The sequence below is a fragment of the Lynx rufus genome, unplaced genomic scaffold, assembly GCF_022079265.1.
Source record: "Lynx rufus isolate CCGP_SWC_20201006 ecotype Redwood Valley unplaced genomic scaffold, mLynRuf1.p SCAF_18, whole genome shotgun sequence".
NCBI lineage: Eukaryota > Metazoa > Chordata > Mammalia > Carnivora > Felidae > Lynx > Lynx rufus.
Window position 1 is genome coordinate 16,075,988 of NW_025814832.1, and position 19,785 is coordinate 16,095,772.

The following is a 19,785-nucleotide window of genomic DNA, read 5'->3' on the forward strand; positions in this document are numbered from 1 at the left end:
AAGAGGGCTCAGTCCCGAGCAGCAACAGTGGTCTCCAGTGGTCACAGTTCTCACACATCCATTTTGCTCGTTTATATTACCCGGAAGGAGTTCATAAAAGGGAACAAACTTCAAGATTTTGCATACACACACACACGCTTTTCTCGTTCTTTCAAAGGGCTGGATACATAACAGGCACGTCACTCTTCAAGCCTTCACTGGACCTCTCCTCTGCGGTAGGGCTAGGCAATTAAAGAGAAGCTGAGGTCTGAGTCCTGGCTGACTGAATACAGCTCAAACCACCGCCACTACATCAAGGTGTGTTGAATTGAGCCATACAAAGTTAAGTTTTAAACCGACGGTGGAACGGTACTTGGTGCAAAGTATTTACCAAGGAGTCTAAGCTGGGTTGCCCTAAATTAGACCCTTATCTAAGCAGCTCACCGCCTGAGCGCAGGAGAAGGGGCGGGAATACAAAGTCAAGCCTCGACTCCTGATTGAATCACAAGCCTGAATCACAAGCGGCGGAACTCCTGGACTAGCAGCACTCTCCGAGAATGTCCGCGTTTCCGGAGCAACGGCCAGGTCCCTTCCCCTTTAACTCCGCCCCCGGCAGTCTTTCCCGCCAAAGGCCGTTAACGCCGCAGAGCATTGTGGGACACAGCTCAAGGCTAGGTTTCACCAAAGGCTTTCAAGGCGCGGACTTGTTTTTAAAAGGGACTCGTTCCTGGGAAAGTTGACTATCCTTTAAGACTCGTCAGGGATTAGTAGCCCGTTTACCGATGGATCTGTGTTTAATTCTTACCAAACGACTGGTCACTTCACTGGCAAGCCACTCCGCAAATCGGAACGCGGGGAACTTTTTTCTCCCTTCGCGCGGAGGGTGACGTCGCACGTGCGTGAGCGTACCTATCGCAGTGCCCGTTACGCTCTTGCGCGTGCGTACTGAGATCGAATAGCTGCTTCCTCCCGCTTCTCTTCCTCCCTCCCCCCATATCCGTGCGCCGAGCTGATAAAGGCGCCATTTTGGAGGGGCCGCGGGAGACGTGGTGTCGCTGCGGGCTCGCTCTGCCGTGCGCTAGGCTTGGTGGGAAGGCCTGTTCTCGAGTCCGCGCTTTTCGTCGCCGCCATGTCGGGAGGTGGTGTGATTCGTGGCCCGGCAGGGAACAACGATTGCCGCATCTACGTGGGTAACTTACCTCCAGACATCCGAACCAAGGACATTGAGGACGTGTTCTACAAATACGGTGCTATCCGTGACATCGATCTCAAGAATCGCCGCGGAGGACCGCCCTTCGCCTTCGTTGAGTTCGAGGACCCTCGGTGAGGCGGCCCGGGGCTTGCGGCCTTGAGGCAATAAGTTGGGAGTAGTTGGGAAAGGCCTTGATACAAAGAATGGGGAGGTGGGCTCTTAGGTTGGGGGTAAGACGATGTCGCCCATGCAGGAGTCGAGTAAGGAGCCGAGTCGCTGTGGCTTCTCTGGTGACTGGGCCCATGGACGTCCCCAGAGCGGACTTTCGGTCTCGGAGCGGGAAACTGAGGCGCTGAGGGCTGGTGTAGTGGTCGGGAACCTGGCGTGCTTCTGGGTGGGGGAGGGGCCATTCCTATTATGCAGCGCATGTGGGCTCTTCCATGCTGGGTGCGCATGTGCGGGGGGCCGCTAGTTCCCGACTGAGTTAGCTGCCCCTCCCCGGTCCTTTTTCTTACGCCTTTTGCTTTCTATGATCACGCAGAGACGCGGAAGACGCGGTATATGGTCGCGACGGCTATGATTACGATGGATACCGTCTGCGGGTGGAGTTTCCTCGAAGCGGCCGTGGCACCGGCCGAGGCGGCGGCGGGGGTGGAGGTGGCGGGGCTCCCCGAGGCCGCTATGGCCCCCCATCCAGGCGTTCTGAAAACAGAGTGGTTGTCTCTGGTGAGTTTACTGTTCGTGTGGGTTGTTGAGAAGGGACAGAAACCACTTTTAAGTTTTTCCTTGCGTGAGCAGTGTTGACAAATGCAAGTTTTTGTGATAGGTCTTAAATTAGTTGCTCGGGTAAATTTAGTAACAAGGAACACTGTAGTGGAGATATACCTGTTACCACGTAGTTATTTACCATTAGGTTGAGTACCTAGAATATGAAGATCTTTGCAAGTAAGTTTGGACTCTGGATTCCAGGATCTTAGCAGCTCTTAACCTAGGATCTTGAGTCTAATTAATTTTAAAGTAGTTTTTGTTTTAGTGTAAATTTCAAGTTTAATGTGAAATATAGAGTGAGTGGTGTTGAAAAAATACCTTTTTAGGACTGCCTCCAAGTGGAAGCTGGCAGGATCTGAAGGATCACATGCGTGAAGCAGGTGATGTATGTTATGCTGATGTTTACCGAGATGGCACTGGTGTCGTGGAGTTTGTACGGAAAGAAGATATGACCTATGCAGTTCGAAAACTGGATAACACTAAGTTTAGATCCCATGAGGTAGGTTTTTTACACTTACTCTTTTCTTTGGCCAGAATTGGATACAGTGGTCTTAACAGTGGAATTTGAAGGTAAGATTCAGGCAAGGGTGTCCAAGTAAAGTACCAGATTTCTGGTTTTAGTTACATTGTATTCGTTCAGCATGCCTGAAGACAGGTGAAAGCTTAGATCTTTCAATCGAAAGTTCTGTCTATTCAATAGGGAGAAACTGCCTACATCCGGGTTAAAGTTGATGGGCCCAGAAGTCCAAGTTATGGAAGATCACGATCTCGAAGCCGTAGTCGTAGCAGAAGCCGTAGCAGAAGCAACAGCAGGAGTCGCAGTTATTCCCCAAGGAGAAGCAGAGGATCACCACGCTATTCTCCCCGTCATAGCAGATCTCGCTCTCGTACATAAGATGATTGGTGACACTTTTTGTAGAACCCATGTTGTATACAGTTTTCCTTTACTCAGTACAATCTTTTCATTTTTTAATTCAAACTGTTTTGTTCAGAATGGGCTAAAGTGTTGAATTGCATTCTTGTGTAATATCCCCTTGCTCCTAACATCTACATTCCCCTCATGTCTGATAAAATGTATTTTAAGTGATGTCATAGACAGGATTGTTTAAATTTAGTTAACTCTCCATGCTCTTCAGACTGTGATATTGTGTAAATGTCTATTCTGCTCTGGTTTGTGTGAACTGGGGATGTTGGGGGGTGTTTGTGGTTATCTTACCTGGGGAAGTTCTTATGTTTATCTTGCTTTTCATGTGTCTTTCTGTAGACATATCTGAAGAGATGGATTAAGAATGCTTTGGATTAAGGATTGTGGAGCACATTTCAATCATTTTAGGATTGTCAAAAGGAGGATTGAGGAGGATCAGATCAATAATGGAGGCAATGGTATGACTCCAAGTGCTATTGTCACAGATGAAATTGGCAGTATTGACCTTATACTAAAAGGCAAGGGTTTAAAGTGATTATATACATCTACCTTAAAACACTTGCAAACATCTTATGCAGTTATCTTTAGCTACAATTGCTTTGCTCTTTAAACCTTGGCAATTGTGGCAAATGTTACATTGCCCATTTTGTAACAATTTATTTTGCTCCCTTCCCCCCTTTTTTGTTTTAATAGGGACTAATGTGGGAAGAACTGGCTAATTTGTCACAGTGCTTAGTTACAACTGTTAATGTGTGACCTGCTGTTGGTGTACATGTGGGTACAGGGTGTCTTTAATTCCAACCAGATAGAGTATAATATCAATACTGCTAAATCTGCATGTCCTCTGTGTGACTGATATAGCGTTGCTATTTCATTTTTTTAAGACAAAATGAAAGCAAAATAGAGAATTCCAATGTATTGGTGTAGATAATCTAGTTGGGAATACTTTTTAAGTCTCACCTTCCCCTTTTAACTAATATTCATAATTGACTCGTTTAAAACACTTTAATTTACAAATTAAATTGCAGATGGGAGCATTAGGTTTAGTTTAGACTTAGGGTGGGTAGCAATACCAGTAAACTTTTCAACTACATAACTTTTTGCAACCACAAAACCTGTAATACGCTGTACAGTAACAAGTGTTGGCATTATCAGTTGAACTGTAAATATAAAATGCTTCTTCCAATTAGTCTCTATGATGATTAAGTTTCTAAAATTTATCTGAACACCATTCAGAAACTTGTTTTGGGGAATTTGATAGTTATTGATGTACATCTGTTAAACTGATGACAGACATAACTCATCATTCCCCAGAAACCTTTTTTGATTACAGTATCTAACATTTTGCCTCCTCTTTTTTGGTTTTGCTGGTTATAAAGGTTTGGATTGGAGAGGGCTCACTGGATCCCAATCCTTGGAGCTGGATCATTGGATTCAAATCATAATGTGGATAGGATAGGGAGGATGAATTACAAGGATTCATGGAGCGGGATCAGATTACCAGGAACATAGGAGTGGATTCCTGCCCCAACCAAACCGCATTCGTGTGGATTTTTTTTTTTTTTTTTATTCAACTTAATTGGCTATTCCAAAGATTTTTTTTTTCCTATTTTTGACGATTGGAGCCCTTAAGATGCACGATGGAATTGTGTTTTGCATTTTTTGGTAAAAGGAGCAAAGCGAGGACCTGGAGATAATACGCTGGAGCAATCTCCTTGGAAGGATTCAGCACGAGTAGATGGTAAACATTTAAAGGGGAAAGGGGGGGTTTGTTTAAAATAGTAAATCAGTAAGTCACTTCTAAATTTAAAGAACAAAATTGGAGTTGAAGAATAAGTAGGTTTCCAATTGGCTATTGCCGTTTTTCTTTGAAAAAAAAAAATAAACATTTTTTAAAAAACTATGCATGGTTGTCCTTTTTCCTCTTCATGTAAAATTTTAAGTGGGTGACTATCCGTTAATACTTTGATAAGATACTGATTCTTGTGTTATGTATTAGTAAATTAAAGCTTCTTGAAAGGTAATCTCTAATAAATGGTATTAGCCATCTCTTAATGTTAATTGTAAAAGTCTTCAGGGAGATAAGAAGGAATTTGGTGTATATAATATGGTAAATGGGATGATCTAGTTTCCGAAAGATAAGTTTCCCGTACTTTGATAAAAATGATTAGAAATTTATAGATGTTTATTTTTTGGTGATAATCTAGACAGCATAGGTTTTTGTGCAAAATTTGGGTAGTGACTAGTTAATGTTAACTTGGGGATAGTGTTGGAGATTGTCAAGCTCTTCTCAAAAATTGGTAAGTATTAAATGTTCAATTCACAGATTAGAAACAAATTACTTTGTTTTGAAATGTGAATACTACACTAGTATATTAACTGTTTATATTTGAGTGAATTATTGTTAATAAAAAGCTGGGCTTTAAAATTTTGCCTGTGAACCCTTGTCAACCATAAGATTATTCTGTATCCAAAACCTACCAAAGCAGTGATTTATAGCTTAGTCTGCTAGTTCTTGTATCTTTTTACTTGACAGCCCCTTGGTGCTAAATTTTCAGTGAATTGGGGAAGTAGATTTTTAGTTAAAATCCCTAATGTTTTTCTTTTGATTTCCTCATAGCTAGTCAAAAACCATCAAAACACATTTTTTTGCACCCAAAAGAAATAACTAAATCTTAACATTTGCCTTGGATGCTAATCAGAGTTGGAAGCTGAATTTAAGACCACTATGCAGGTGACATAATTTCAAACCTAGAAAAAACTAGACCTGATCTTGGTGGTAGAGGAAATGGGCCCCGAGAGAGATTTGCATAAGGGCACCTAACCAAAACATGTAGATGAACCTTGTGGAATGTAGGGAGTAAGGGGAAGGGATCTTAAGTTCAAAACAGATTCTTTATTTAAGTAAAGAACTTGGTATAGACTAAGAAATTCACTAGTTCTTATGCAAGAATTCAAAATCCAATGTTCAAGAAGTGGAAAGATTTTTCCTATTAAAACTGACAAGTTCTGTTTTATGTGTAGAACATAAGTATTTTAAACAACTAATTTTGGGAAGGTTAATGTGAGCTAGGCTTAGGCCTGTGTTCATTGAATGTGTTGGAAATCAGACCAAGATGAAAATGCCTTCACTCAAGATTGAGTGCATTAAACCTAAGTTGAAAGATGTACTCTACTAAAAATCATAGTAGTTCCAACCTCAGTAATTGAAGTGAGATGGGAAATGTGTCATAAATAGGCTGTCTGAAGATGAGAGAACTTGACTGCATATTTATGAAAGATAGATGGGTGCGGGTCCAGACCGCTGGAAGCTGTGAGGGGAGATGTAGGCTTTGTTGTTTTTGTTTTGTTTTTTCCACTCTTAGGAAATGAGTCCTAAACCTCTCCTGTTTTGGCAGCTACTAAAGTCACATTGTTTTAGAACTAAAAAAGCTGCCCTGTATTGTTCCCCTTTTCTCTCCCTATTTGTGTCTCCTTAGAATAGTGTAGGGAACCTATAATTAGTTTGTTATTTTCTAACCAAGGAAAAACTCCTCTAAGTCTTTCTAAGAAGCAATTATTTTTCATAACGTCAGATTGAATAACCCACCTTGCTGTTCAGCCCACATCCTTCTGGAAACTAAAGGTAAGAAACCCATTTTCTGATTTGTAATTGTTTGGGATCTGAATTTTATTTTAAAATTTTGTTTAATAATTTTTTTAAGTTTTGTATAACAGATTTTCCTCATTTAAAATGTTTTTTCTCCTAAGTTTTATACTTTTATAAATTTTGAGTGTTCCCGTGGACACTCCTTGTAGTGTTTAAGTTGAATAAGATGGATTTAGAATTTCAGCTTTCTCAGTTTTATCTTTGAAACCTCTTGCTCATTAGGGCTGACGTGGGGTTTTTTTGTTTTTTTCAAGTTTTCTGTGTAGATGAACTGCGTCTTTTCACTTTGTATACGAAGCGCTGAAATTACAAATTAAGTTATATGTATGTATTTATCATAAGTAGTAGTAAAAGCTATTAGGCTGAAGTTCTGTTGTTACATAACCATCCTTTGGTTTCACTTAGTTTTATCCCGGTATAGAGTGCAAAGGCAGAAAACAGGTTCACAATCTCTTATCCAAAAAACTCTGAAAACAAAATTTGTTGTTGAATGTAAAACCTGACCAGAATTGATGCCTTCATTTTGCACTTTCTGGGGCTACGCGGTCTTCTGCAGAAATATTGGTATTTTGTTACACAGTTACCATAGGCTTTGCTGAGGGTGTTAAATGGTACAGGGGCTATATACCATATATTTTAATATTATAAAGTGAAAATGACTCTAAATTTCAAATACATTTGCCTCCACAAGTTTGGGTAAGAGATTGTAGAACTAATAGAATGAAGAGCCAAACCTGTATAACTTTGGGCTTGTGAGTGAAAAACCTGTTAAGTGTGGATCCTTTATTGAGATGTAAGTTCCCCATCTTTTTAGGCTGAAGCAGCCACGAGAAAAAAGGTATGACCCACATTTCTTTATATTCTGTCGCTGTTGTGGACTCAACAGTTGTACTCCACTGAAGGAAATTCTGCCATCCTAGTGTATGTAGTGGTACATTTTATTCTTGGGGGGTAATTTTTTTCAGTACTTTACAGGACTTTACATTGATCAGTCTGATCCTATATGAGAAGCTGGGATTGGCATGAAGTAATGAGATTATAAGGAAGCATCTGTTCATTGTGTTCATTTTGATTGCCTATTGAACAAATAGCAATCCTGGCAAAAACTTTAAAAAGAGGCCCAGGAAGTTAGACTTACTCCTGTGATTGAGGACTTTGGGGATGCTTCTTGATTAACTTCAAAAGCTATACCTGACAGGCTTACATTAAAGGTGGTTGTGATTTTGTAGGAATCGAATTTTTGTTACAAAAAGCACTTGATGCTTCTGAAAAAATAAATTGAATAAATTAGTCTTTGTCATGTAGAAGTTAATTTAGGCAGAAATAACCTCATAATAAACATTCTAATAAGTTCTGCAGCTGGGTTATTGGGGAGAGAAAATTTACACTTAACGCATACCTTTGCATAAGGTGGTTGCAGTTGTAGGTAGGTGTGCAAAACAGATAGATGAAACAATACTTAAGATCTTGAGTTCTGCAGATCCTGGGTGTTTGTCTTTATCTCTTAAGCACAAAGGAGTTAACGCGCAACAAAGTTAAATGTCTTAACTCCTGTAATTTAGGACTGTAATCTGGCAACTATTGATAGAACTATCGGTGTGAAGATAGTGGAAATTGAGAGCCTCTATAGAATGCTATATTCATCTTCACCAAATATGAACAAAACCACTTGTAGGGATGCCAGATGTCTAATTTTCTTTTTCCTTTTTTTTTTTTTTAATATTCCACTCCTGTTTGAATAAATGCTAGGGAAAACCGTATGGCCACTAGAGGGGGCTATTACACAAAATCAACCAGGAAATTATCCCTACTGTAAAACATCCCTAAAGCAAGTGGAGAGCAACTGCCTTAATCCTATTAGCTTCAAAGTTAAGTGGGGTTTTTTGAGTAAGTTTCCTTACTATAACTTTACCTTTGCCTTCCCATCTGTTGAGTAGGAATCCATTTAGGTCTCAAATAGAGATTTACTAGTACTGAACGAACCTATAAAGAAAAATGTCTAGGTTTGGGGACTTAGGAGAAAACGCTGTAGATGTGAATTTGCTTGTTTCCCTGTTTCCCTTGTACACCTACAGGTATAGATCAGTAAGGCCAGAAGTATAAGAATTGGATACAGGAGTAGATGTGCTACACAAAGCAATCTAGGCATAAAATCGGTCCTATACTAGGAAAAACAAATATGTATTCTGGGACCTTTGTTGTTTGTTTATATGGCGTGAAACAGGTTTCTGGAATCTTCTTTCTTAGCATTACTGAAAGACTTAATGAGTATTAGTGTGTCTTAAAATCCTGCTTATTCATCAGGTTAACTGTTTACATTTGTCTGTTCTCTAAGCTTTGCTTAACTAGACACACAGTATCTTGTGACCATAAAGTCTGTACACATAGTTCTTTTGTCATGTTTACTTAATGCCATCTTATATTAAGAAACCTTAAATTTCAGCATTCGTCATTCCCATCATTCCCCTCTCTATAACCTTATATTGCAAAAAAACTCAAAGGACACAAACTTAACTCTTGTTTAAATTCACTATAAAAATACTGTTAAAAATTTTAGGTCCAGTCGATGATACAGTTTACTCAAGAAAATGGGTATGGGAGCACACACCTTAAAACATTGATGTTAGAAACTTGTATGCTTTGAAGAATAAGATTCTAAAAGAGCAAATAAAAGTATTTTTCCAAGAGAGAGCAGAATCAAGTTTACACAGAGGTTGCCTGCTTAACTAACATTTTATGTGGCAAGTGTAGCCACAGAAGGTGGTTGCTGACTAGCAGGCTTGGTGCAGGTTGGATTAAGAGGACTCTAGGTTGATTATGCCTGTGTCTTTAATCTTAGCAGTGTTAGCTATGGGGTCTCCTTAGCCGAACTTGTGAAGAAGCACTCTAAAACCAAAATTGTACAATTGGAACTCCAGAATTGACTGTAAAAGAAAAAAGCTGAACTTGGAGATTGTAAATTGCCAGAGGCATGGTAGAATTATGTCCTGAGGTGCTATTAGGGAAGCCTTAACACACAAAGTTTGGGATAAGTTTTCAAGTTGTGGCAACGATTAAGGTGTGAAACTTAGGAATGGACTGCTGTATCAGTCAAAAGACAACCGACAGCCTTTAAATAGGACTTGGAAGTACTGGGCTGAATCTCTTCTGCCCTTAAAGTGGCTTACTTGGCAATTTGAGTTAACAACATCTACTGTATGGTCAGTGAATTTTAAGTGTGGTTAGAATTTCATTAGTATCCTCACCGCAAGCCCCAACTGTCCACCAGCCACTGTTGGTAGGGTGATTTTTTTTTTTCCCCAATGAAAAATTTATCCTGTCACTCCCTACTAGAGTATTTTGAAACCTCATTGCTTGGAGGTTAGTCTTAGAAATAAGGCACCTGAGGCCTTTGGTAACCTAGCCCCCAGCCTACCTTTATAGCTTCATCTCTAGCCCTCCCCCTGATACGCTCCATATCCCAGGACGTGGCGTTCCCCAGCATTTCTTGCATTTGGTCCTAGTGTTTTTTTTCTCCTGCAGTGCCTTCCATCTCTTCATTTAGAGAGATTTAACATTGGATAGTATGTCAAAAATCACCTCCTGGAAACTTAATGCCTGTCATACGGACAGAATCATTCCTTTGTGTGTGGACACAGACTTGTGTGTGTGTACCTCGAGTATAGCTAGGTCACCTAGCTTGCTTGCACTATCCGGCCATCTACTTCAACTTCCTTGTTTCATGAATTTTAATTTCCTGAGGAACCAAGGTGGTGTCTGGCACGATAGTCACTAAATAAACTTATTTGAATGAGCACTATTGGTCCTTCCCCTGTTCCCACAGAGTATTTCTACTGTATCTTAACTTTTGCCATTCTGTCTTGATTATCAGTGAGTTGTTTATGTATCTGTCTTTTCTAACAGGTCATAACCTTTCTTCCTCCCCCTTCCAGGTATAGCACAAAATAGCTATGCACTGAATAGACACTCAAGATAATCATTCAATTGCTTTGGAAGAGAAACCTAGAAATTTGAATTATTTCCCATTCTGAGTATCTTGAATAAGTAATCAGTAAATATAGGTCTATATTTTTTCTGTGTCTAAGTTGGGAATAAATCTTTGTTATTGATTGTGTAGTAGTAGAAGCTAAATATTTGTATGTAACATTAAAATATCATTTTCCATTCTGTGACCTCCTGGAGTGTTTCTAATTATTTTTGGAGACTTTTTTTTTTTTTTTTTTTGAGTTATAAAATAAACCAAAAGTGACATCCACGTTTTAAGGCGTGAAATGTTGGCTGGCACTAAAACAAAGACAACTGAAAATGGTTCCTTTGTCCTCTAAAACTAGGTAGTAAAATTGCATACCACTTTCTGTGTAACCAGTTTTTAGCCCAGTACCATTGTATCTACAACTTGAACTAGAGCTTATTTGCCAGATACAGTTCAAAATGCTGTTCAGTTTGTGTTCCATCTCCATTTGCCATACCAGCATCCTTATCTATACACCCAAATTCATTACTGAAGTGTTTTAGCTGATTTCATGTCAACTCCCTTAATACGAATCAACAATAGGTCTACCTTTCCAATTTATCACTATTCTCAATCACATCTTCCCTTGCTCTGGTTGATTTGGTAAATAACGGACCATGCTTGTTTTTACTTTTGTGTGTTTGTAGACCTTTCTCCTTCCCTCCCCATTAGTCACCCTGAAGCTTCAAGTCCTGATCATCCTCTGTTAAACTTCATTCCTGAAACTATAAACTTCACATTTCTTCTCTGTGATGCATTTAATCTCACAAATTTATTTTATTACTATTGGAAGTTTTGTGGTTTTTTTAGTACCCAGTGAGGTTTCTGTAGAAGTATTTGTATCTCCATTCAGCCAAATGCAGTGCTGAAAGAACTTTTATTCCTTAGAAAGCAACACACTATAGAAGTCTATTTCACAAGCTTGGGTTAACTGGTTGGATTGAGAAAACTATTGTGTTCTTAACACTGCATCAAATAATGGCTCCTCAGATGTGAAACTAGGAAATTCAAATTTAAATTCTAACCTAATCCAAGTAACTTTTCCCATTATAATGTTGCCCCAAGATCAGTCTTACAAAGTCCAGAAGAAAGTTGTTTTTGTTTTTGTTTTTGTTTTTGTTTTGGTAAGCTGTGCACACTCTGAGAATAGATCATCAAGAATTGATGCTGTTGTCTCCCTAAGGGTAGAATGGTTCCCTCCTGGTGCTTCTTCCTGTGTCTCCTTTTTACATCATTCTTAGTCACGGTTTTTAACAGAAGAAGCTTTAAATTACTTCCAGACTTTGTGGTCATACCTCAATGAGAATTCCTGCAGATTTCCCTTTGGGTTGGATTCTTTTGGTGGTTATGTATCCAAAAAGGCATTCATATGTGAAGATTTATATAGAATTTAGGAAATGGGTAATATATTTCCTTGGTTTGGGAGAATCTTAACATGACTCCAGGACCCTGCCCTGTTAATTGTCTCAAAGCCAAGAGACTCAACAAACCTCTCCTTCACTACCAGCATCCCCATTCCTTTTGCCTCTGATTCAACCACCCCTTCATGATCAGCTAAAGACTTAAGCATTCTTGGACTAATTGCACTATAATTCTGCTTTGCTTTTCTTCACATTTATATATTGTTGCATATGATGTATGCGCTTGCATGTTGCTTTTAATCTGTTGTATAATTGTTTTGTGTACATATATTCCCCCTGGCTACATAGTAAACTGAGCAAGCACTGTTAACTTTTTGACACTTCCAAGATGCTCATATGCTAATACCTTAATGTTTATGAATAAATCTGTTCATAAAATCCTATACAGGTGCACTGCATGGCTTAAGTAGTATGGTCCTCTAATCAGATTGGGCTTATTTCCAAAGTAGTGACTTCAAGGGTTCATGCCCTTGCTACCTTTTTTAAAGGAAAAATGCAAAGGCATTAAATACCTTATTCTCAATGGTAGTAGTTAACTATTCCATTAAATACTTTGATTCATTTTAATCTTGGAGTGGCATTAGCCTCATTTTGCAGTTGAGATAATAGGCTGAAAGATACTAAAAGTGACAGGCCCAGAACTTGAATCTTGTGACAAATTTGTTCATTTTACTACCACATTGCTTTTTTTTTTTTTTTTTTTTTTTTTTTTAAGCCAGCCTGCCTTTTTCAGTGTGGTGGCTTCTAGGGGCTTAAGTGAAAATCACCTGTAATATCCACCTGACACCACCAGGGTGTCCCATGGTGCTGTCTTTGATCCATGTTTTAGTCTTAGTGGCTGTGGCCCAGAGCTCAGCAGCAGGAAGGTCAGGTGATCCCTGACTTTCTAGTATGCAGTGTAAAGCCAGCATCAGAAATGCCCTTGCCCTCTTTTAACTCCTACTAGTCAGGCTGGCCTCAGGGTACAACCAGGGCTTGGCTAGCCACTCCTAACTGGGGGCAGGCCGCAAAGGACAGTAAGATAGAAAAGACCCTGTGAATGGGTAAATGTCCACAAACATGCATTTGTTCTAGTAGCTGAATATACACTTAACACAAATTTGTATTAGTGAAAGAGATCCACTACAGAAAGATTGAATTGCTTTACTACTTGAGGTAGATGAATTTTAAAAGCCAATGTATGGTGACTTCAGTAATAGTCTGCATTACACTTAGCCCTGAGTATGTATACAACTTCTTAGGCATCCGTGTTGATATTTAACAATCCTTTATGATGATCTTTGGTGTTAAAGCTATAATTTATGTGAGAACTAATGAGGTGAAGTCTATTTAGTAGTAAAGAAATCAAATGCCTGCTTTAAATTTTTTTTTCCTTCCAATCGTTTTTAAGCACTTCATACAAATGTCTATGATTCTTTTCAAGTTTTAATTTCTCTACTGGGAGGAGCTCCATAAAAGTATGCCCAGTGACTAGTACAGTTCCAGACATTTAATAGGTGCTCAATTAATACTTACATATTGAAATAGCAAAACTTCCATAATAGCTATGGGATGGTGATACATGAGCCGTTTCTCTAAGGAGAGAGTTAGTGAGCACTTTGATTTGTCTTTAAGCTGATTAGGACCCTTTATGAAGTGGGAAAGTAGTCCCTGAGAGGTCCTGGACTGCCTTTCAAAATATGAATGAAATATGTCATTCTGGGTAGAAATTAGCACAGCCTGAATTTGACCTTAACCATGCAATATCTCTAAGATTAGGTGTTCACCAGGGCTCTTAGAGCTACCAGGATAGGCTTACTAAGTTAAACATTACTGATGGCAGATGTTGGGTTGGTAGTGCCCTTTTCCCTTACTGCTGCCTGTCTTCCCAGTGTGTCCCCAGCCCCAAATTCTTGTGGTTTTAAGGAAATCACTGGAATAAATCCTAAACCTATCTGTAGTAGTCCAGCACCCTTTTCAGTTTTCTCATGTCTTTGGTGAGAGGCTAATCACAGATTTCTGTACCAATTTGGACCCTTCTGTCTGCTTTGCCTAAGTGATCAGAATAACTGAGCTAAATTAACATATCAAACATATGGGGGCTTCCTCAAGCTTCATGAGTTTTTCTGAGTGTACTGTGTAGGGGACTGGATGAATAATTAGGAATAAAAGTTACTAGTTCCAGTGTTCCTGAGAAGCATCACTAAAGGATTTTTTTCATCCCTTAATTATAAATCTATAAATGCATTAATAGATTGTTCTGAAGATGCACTTCCATATATGAAGAGTAAGTATATTGCCTTTCCTATCTAAAGTGCAAACTACTAAAAGGCAGAAATGTGTATCCTAACCCCCAGAATGCCTGTTTCTGGGATTACTTTATACCTACCTGATGCTCCCAGCAGCTTTTTCACCAGCTTAGATTGACTATTTGTGATTAAGTGTTGAATGAAAGGTGAGAGAAAGTGAAAGGAGAGGTGGGGCCGGCAGAGTAAGCTGGAAAAATGACGAAATAGCTGGGAGCTGAAGGGGGCCGGGGGTACTTATGTAAGGTCAGGAAAACAAAAAGAAGAGGACAGGGTCAGGCCTTGGGGCTAGAGAGCTAATTCTGTCAACTAGTAGAGATTTGTATGCTTTGTTGAAAAGATAACTTCAGGAGAAAAATCTAGATTCTCCCATCTTCCCTGTTTTACCAGAGTAAATTGTTCAAGTCAACCTACACTGTCTTCTAGGAATTCTGGTCCTCTTCAATTCTAGCAAAGAGCTTGTTGTCTCTGCTCAGGCAATCAAGGATACAATGTTTCGAGTAGTATTTGTGGATAGCTGTAAGCTTGATGTTTTATTCACAGCTTAAGGAGCAACTGTGGAGTACAGCTGTGTCCCTATGTTGAGCTTTAACAGCTTGCCAGGTTCCTGCACCTGCTTGTAGGCCTGGACCCAATGACTGAGCTTTAGGCAGTGTCTAGTTCAGGGACTACTCAGGGTCAAGAAACATCTTTAAAGGAGTGAATTCCTCCTTAGCCAGATGTTATGCTGTCGTGGCCTTGTGTTGCCATCTCTTGGCTTACTTTCTAGAGTGGAGTAGCCTTCCTAAAGCTTAGTCTAGCTAGTCTTGTGATGCCGCATTAGTGTCTTAGGTCACCACTGCTCACTTCCCTCATGCAGGGAGCATAATACATCGGTTCCTCAACACCTGTTTCATTATTCCCTGTTCCCTTTTTTACCAGGAATGGAGGGATCCACAGCAGAACATCAGATTGACCCGATGAGGCTTTTTCTTAATTCTAGGTCCATGAAAGGGAGAGGAAGGACTGCGGACTCAGAAAGAGGGAACCATAAGATCCGCCTGTATTAATTAATATGCTAACTCTTTGGAGATTTCTGAGAAACACAATCCTTCCTGAATTCTGGACTACTAAATCTGGTGTGAAGAAATTATCAATGAGGTGTGTCTATCAGGGTTCGGGTTAAAGAATATTCATTTGATTTATCTGTTTTTGCTCCGCCCCTACTCTTCACGACATTTGGACAGGCATTAATAAGTAGTGGTCTCTTGTTGCAAATGAATAGTGTTTTTCTGGTAATGCAGATGAAACAGCACAATGCTGTTCAGTTTCATTACATCCATCTTTTAACTAGTGGAATGTGTGTGGGGTGGAGGCTAAAGCCACTGAAAAGAGTTTTACCTCTGTACCAGAATAGCTTCATGTAAGGATTTAATTTATGTTTTTGACCATTAGCATGATGATGTAACTGAGCTAAGCTTTTAGTTGGGTTTAGGCCCACCAAGTTTGTGTGACTTGTTAGGTATCAACTTTTTTCCAAGCTGAGCCATTACCCAGGGCTTGGGGCATCTGAGGGCAGGGAGGAACAGGTGGCCAAAGGAGAAATGTTTGGTGCCTGAGAGTATGTTTTCCAGTTGTATTGAATTTCTTACTTGGTGTATTTTTGACCTGTCTTACTTTCTTTCCTTCTTATGTGCTATGCTATTTTGCTGGCTATTTGTTAGATGTTCTCTGTCATTTAGGAGTTGTGAAACGGAAGTTAGCTTTTCTACTTAAATGATTTGTGGATGGAACTGATAGGTTTAACATTGATTTCTGGTAGCTTCTTTCTAGAAGAGTTAAACTGACAAATGTGTTTCTATGGCTTTGGACTTGTTTTTGGCATCTTGGGGATGTGACCCTTCTTAGAAACAAGTGTTTTAGAACCCTCAACTACTAGCTGAACTAAATGTCTACCAGGAAAATGAGTGGATTTATTTCCTTTACCTTTGTTCTCTGTGATTGTCTAGCTGTCAAGGAACTTAAATAGGTATCAGAGAAAAAAATTCTCCCTTGTTTCCCCTTCCTCACCTTACCAGTTAAAGCAGAAATAACTAGTGATGACACTTTAGGTGGTAGAATTGAAACACAAACCCAGCTTCTGACCACATGGGCCACAGGCAATTGGCTTAAGCCCTTAGTGTGGTTATGAAGTTGGGGTGGACTGGAAGGGGGTGGGGAGATTACTTCTGCTTTCCTCCTGAGAAGCTTGGCTGGGTGTTGTTGTTTTGGTTTGGTTTGGAGGAGGGGGGCGGGGTGCTTCCTTTGGTAAAATGTTCTTCCTTTCCTCCTTGATTGCATTGAGGCTGGTAATGAAGGGTAAACACTTCTCTCTGGCCAATGTTTTTTTGGTATTTGCAAATATTCCATTCTTGGCTTTTCCTAGATTTGTTGTCAGTTCTAGCTTTTTTGCATGAAGAATAAGTCCATTAACTTGACAGATTTGAAGCCTCTTCTAACTTCTTTGGAGTAGATATTCCCTACTGAAAGTTTTGGATTTGATTTGTTGTTCAATTTGCTGAGAAGTCTTACTTGGGGACAGGTAATTGACAACAGCAGAGATGTTTCCTATTCCTAGGATTCTAAATCTAATTATAACCCCAGTGTACTCACAGGATTTTAAAATTCTCTCCGAAATAGGAAGGAAATATCCTGTTACTTTCTAATGTTTGCTAAAAGTTGTCTTTAGAAAAGCTGATCTAAGTTTTCAAGTAATCTCTACCCCCAACATGGGGCTCAAACCCATGGCCCCCACATCAAGAGTCACATGCTCCTCCAACTGAACCAGCCAGGCGCCCCCTAGAAAAGCTGATCTTAATAGGTATCTTCCTTTGTCATGTGTCATTAGCCTTTTGTCAACTTACATTAGAGCTCTTAAAAAGAGAGAGGGATGAGGCATGGTGAAAAACCTGTTACTTTGAAAGAAAGTGAGAGGAATAATTAACTGTTTTTGCGGAATTCACAGCCCCAAAATTAATCTAGAACCAACTAATAGCACCAATAAAAATATTTACTTAGGACTTCTTATATTACAGGAAATGTTCTAAGCATTTTACATACATTTTTCATTTAATTCATAAGTCATCACTGTGAGATAACGTATTTATTTTGTCCTCATTTTCCAGATGAGGAAATAAATCCCTGGAAGGTTAAATGACAGGTTATATAAGCTGGGGCAGAGGAAGTGGGAAAGAAGAACCTGAATAAGATGAGGAGGAGGGGATCTTGAGTTTTATCTGGGTGGATGTAGGCACACTTTTTTTTCTTTTTTTGCTTAGACACCAAACATTTCAGTTATCATATTCAAAGGTAACAGCACTGATTCACCCACTGAAAGTTGTTCACAGTAATCAGGATGAATTTACTGTCTTTAGACATCCTTAGTCTTTTCACTTTCTCCAGTACTGTCTGTGGAAGCTGGTTTGAGGAGAGGCTCATTTGTTTGTGGTTAAGGATATTGTCTGTCCTAAGGGTAGAAATGCCCCTTCTAGGGATGGAGTCTTTAATCTTATTGGTTAGCCTCCTTATATTCCTCAAAACATTTGGACCTGATTGTTTTTGAGTAATTGTTCCAAAATTTTGGATATTTTCCCTCTGGAAAATATCCTAAGGTTTAAAATTTCATCTGAATTTAAAAAGTTGTTAAATTTTCTTTTTAAGGGAGGGTTTGGGGAGCAATCAGGAATTTGGGTTTCCTCTCATGGATAGAGATAAAATTAGCCATTTTCCTCAAGAAAAGTGATACTTCTGAATCCCAGCTCTTCGTTAATGAGAACTGGACTGTTTTCACTTGACCTCTACTTCCTGTTGGTGGGAAACAGAGGTGCTGTGAGAAAGATTGCTGGAGAAGGGTTTCTAGATCTCAGAATAAGTTCAAGAGTCTGGCAATATTGTCATTAGAATAATGGTCTTCATAAGCACTAGTTTTCATGATCCTAAAGCTTCATTCTTAACACCCTTTGAAAGGCTGTAAAGTAGGAAAGGCTAAACTGGGGAGGAGGAAAACTTAGTAGATAAATTACATAGACCTTGAGGTGATTCTGTGCTCAAGAAGCAGAGACGTGGAGTCACTGAATGAAAATGAAAGAACAGGCAGTGTCTACGGTCAGAACTGAAAGGTTTTAGTTTACCTAGTTAATTCCTTAGATTTACATCTTAGTTCCCTCCTTATCTTGCATGTGCATATAAACTTAGGCTTACTGAGCCATTTTCTTTTTCTCCCCAAATAAGACTAATTTTATAGGAGACATAGGGGCCACTGCAGCAGCTTAGCTGAGGAACGTATGAGAAACTGTTCATTTTCTGTCCCCTCCTGTCTTAGGCTGATCTGTCCCTTGATGTGCTACCTGCTTCTGCTACCGACCCATACTGCAGACTTCTCATTCATCCCCAAGGCCTCCAAGCAATGTCCAATAGGGAATCGACTCTAAAAGGAACCAGACCAGACCAGACCAAAAAGGTGTGCAGCCCTTTCATTGTGGTGACTGAGGGAAGGAAAGAATGGGAGGGGGTATACATGTGTAGTGGATGGAAGGGAAACAGACTGTCAAATTATTATATCTCTTCAGTTTCTTTTAGAATAGAATTCTGCAACCATACTATCACTATTGTGTAAATATAGGGGAAGTTCAAGATGGTGACCTTGATTAGAATATGTCTGGAGAGGAATAAATGGAGTGTGTGAGATAAGAGACCATTGGTTATGAAAGATGTTGAAGTCCTGAAATAATGTGACCATCTGAGGAATTTTTTTAAGGCAGAGTTTATAAAAATATCACCAATACAGCCTGCCCCCTCACTGCCCGCCACAGGAGACTTCTTGGACTGGAGACATTTGTTTAATAATAGCTTGTCTCTGATATTCCCAGTAGCTACCTCTCTGAGGAGAGGATAGCAAACAAACGTTCAGGACATCATCCTACAAAGTTCCAGTAGCAGTGACGCCTACACGGAAGACTTGGAACTGCAAACAGAGGCTGGGGTCACCTCAGTGACATCTGACGCCGTCCAACCACAAGTTCGATTTTTGTTCTGTGGGGCGAGAAAGACTGTACTAAAAGACAAAAATAATTTCTTATCTATACTTCCTCACTTGTTTTTGTTTATTTTTTTGGCGGGAGAGGGGGATGTTCGGGCAAAATTTCCTATCCTCTCTGGCGTTAAGGGGAGGATGGGAAAGCTCAGCCCTTCGCCCAAGAATAAGCCAGTAATGACATCTCTACGCGTGGGAAGTGTTTCCCTCAGCTGGGAGGATCTGAGGCTGCACCCCAGTGGGATTCCTTGCTAGAGCTGGAGGGCCGCTCCGAGGTAGATGCACATCGTAAGCAGGAGTGCGGAGGGGTTAGCTGGCTGGGGATGAAATACCAGACGGGAGAGACACTCCAAGTCCTGGGGGCTTCCCCCAATTTGGAGGCACGGTAGCGCGGCGCATACGGGACTGAAGAGCCAGGTGACCGCCGTGGCCTGCGCCTGCCGCCGAGGGTCTGACAGGGACGCGACGCTGCTGGGCACCGCGTTGGAGTCCCGGGAGACGGCG

General features: G+C 40.1%; 1 protein-coding gene and 1 long non-coding RNA gene across 2 annotated transcripts; both read left to right on the forward strand.

The window, feature by feature from the left end:
• Nucleotides 1-977: 977 nt before the first annotated feature.
• SRSF1 (serine and arginine rich splicing factor 1) lies at nucleotides 978-2,733 on the forward strand. Its single transcript, XM_047080979.1, is given in 4 exon segments — nucleotides 978-1,302; nucleotides 1,713-1,897; nucleotides 2,266-2,444; nucleotides 2,447-2,733. Coding segments are annotated over 4 exon segments (606 nt in total). The 5' UTR covers nucleotides 978-1,108; the 3' UTR covers nucleotides 2,495-2,733.
• A 9,707-nt stretch (nucleotides 2,734-12,440) lies between these two features.
• LOC124513197 (uncharacterized) lies at nucleotides 12,441-19,336 on the forward strand. The gene is made up of 3 exons (XR_006962311.1): nucleotides 12,441-15,371; nucleotides 18,571-18,708; nucleotides 19,118-19,336. It is a non-coding gene; the product is annotated as an uncharacterized LOC124513197 (long non-coding RNA).
• The last annotated feature ends 449 nt before the right edge of the window (nucleotides 19,337-19,785 follow it).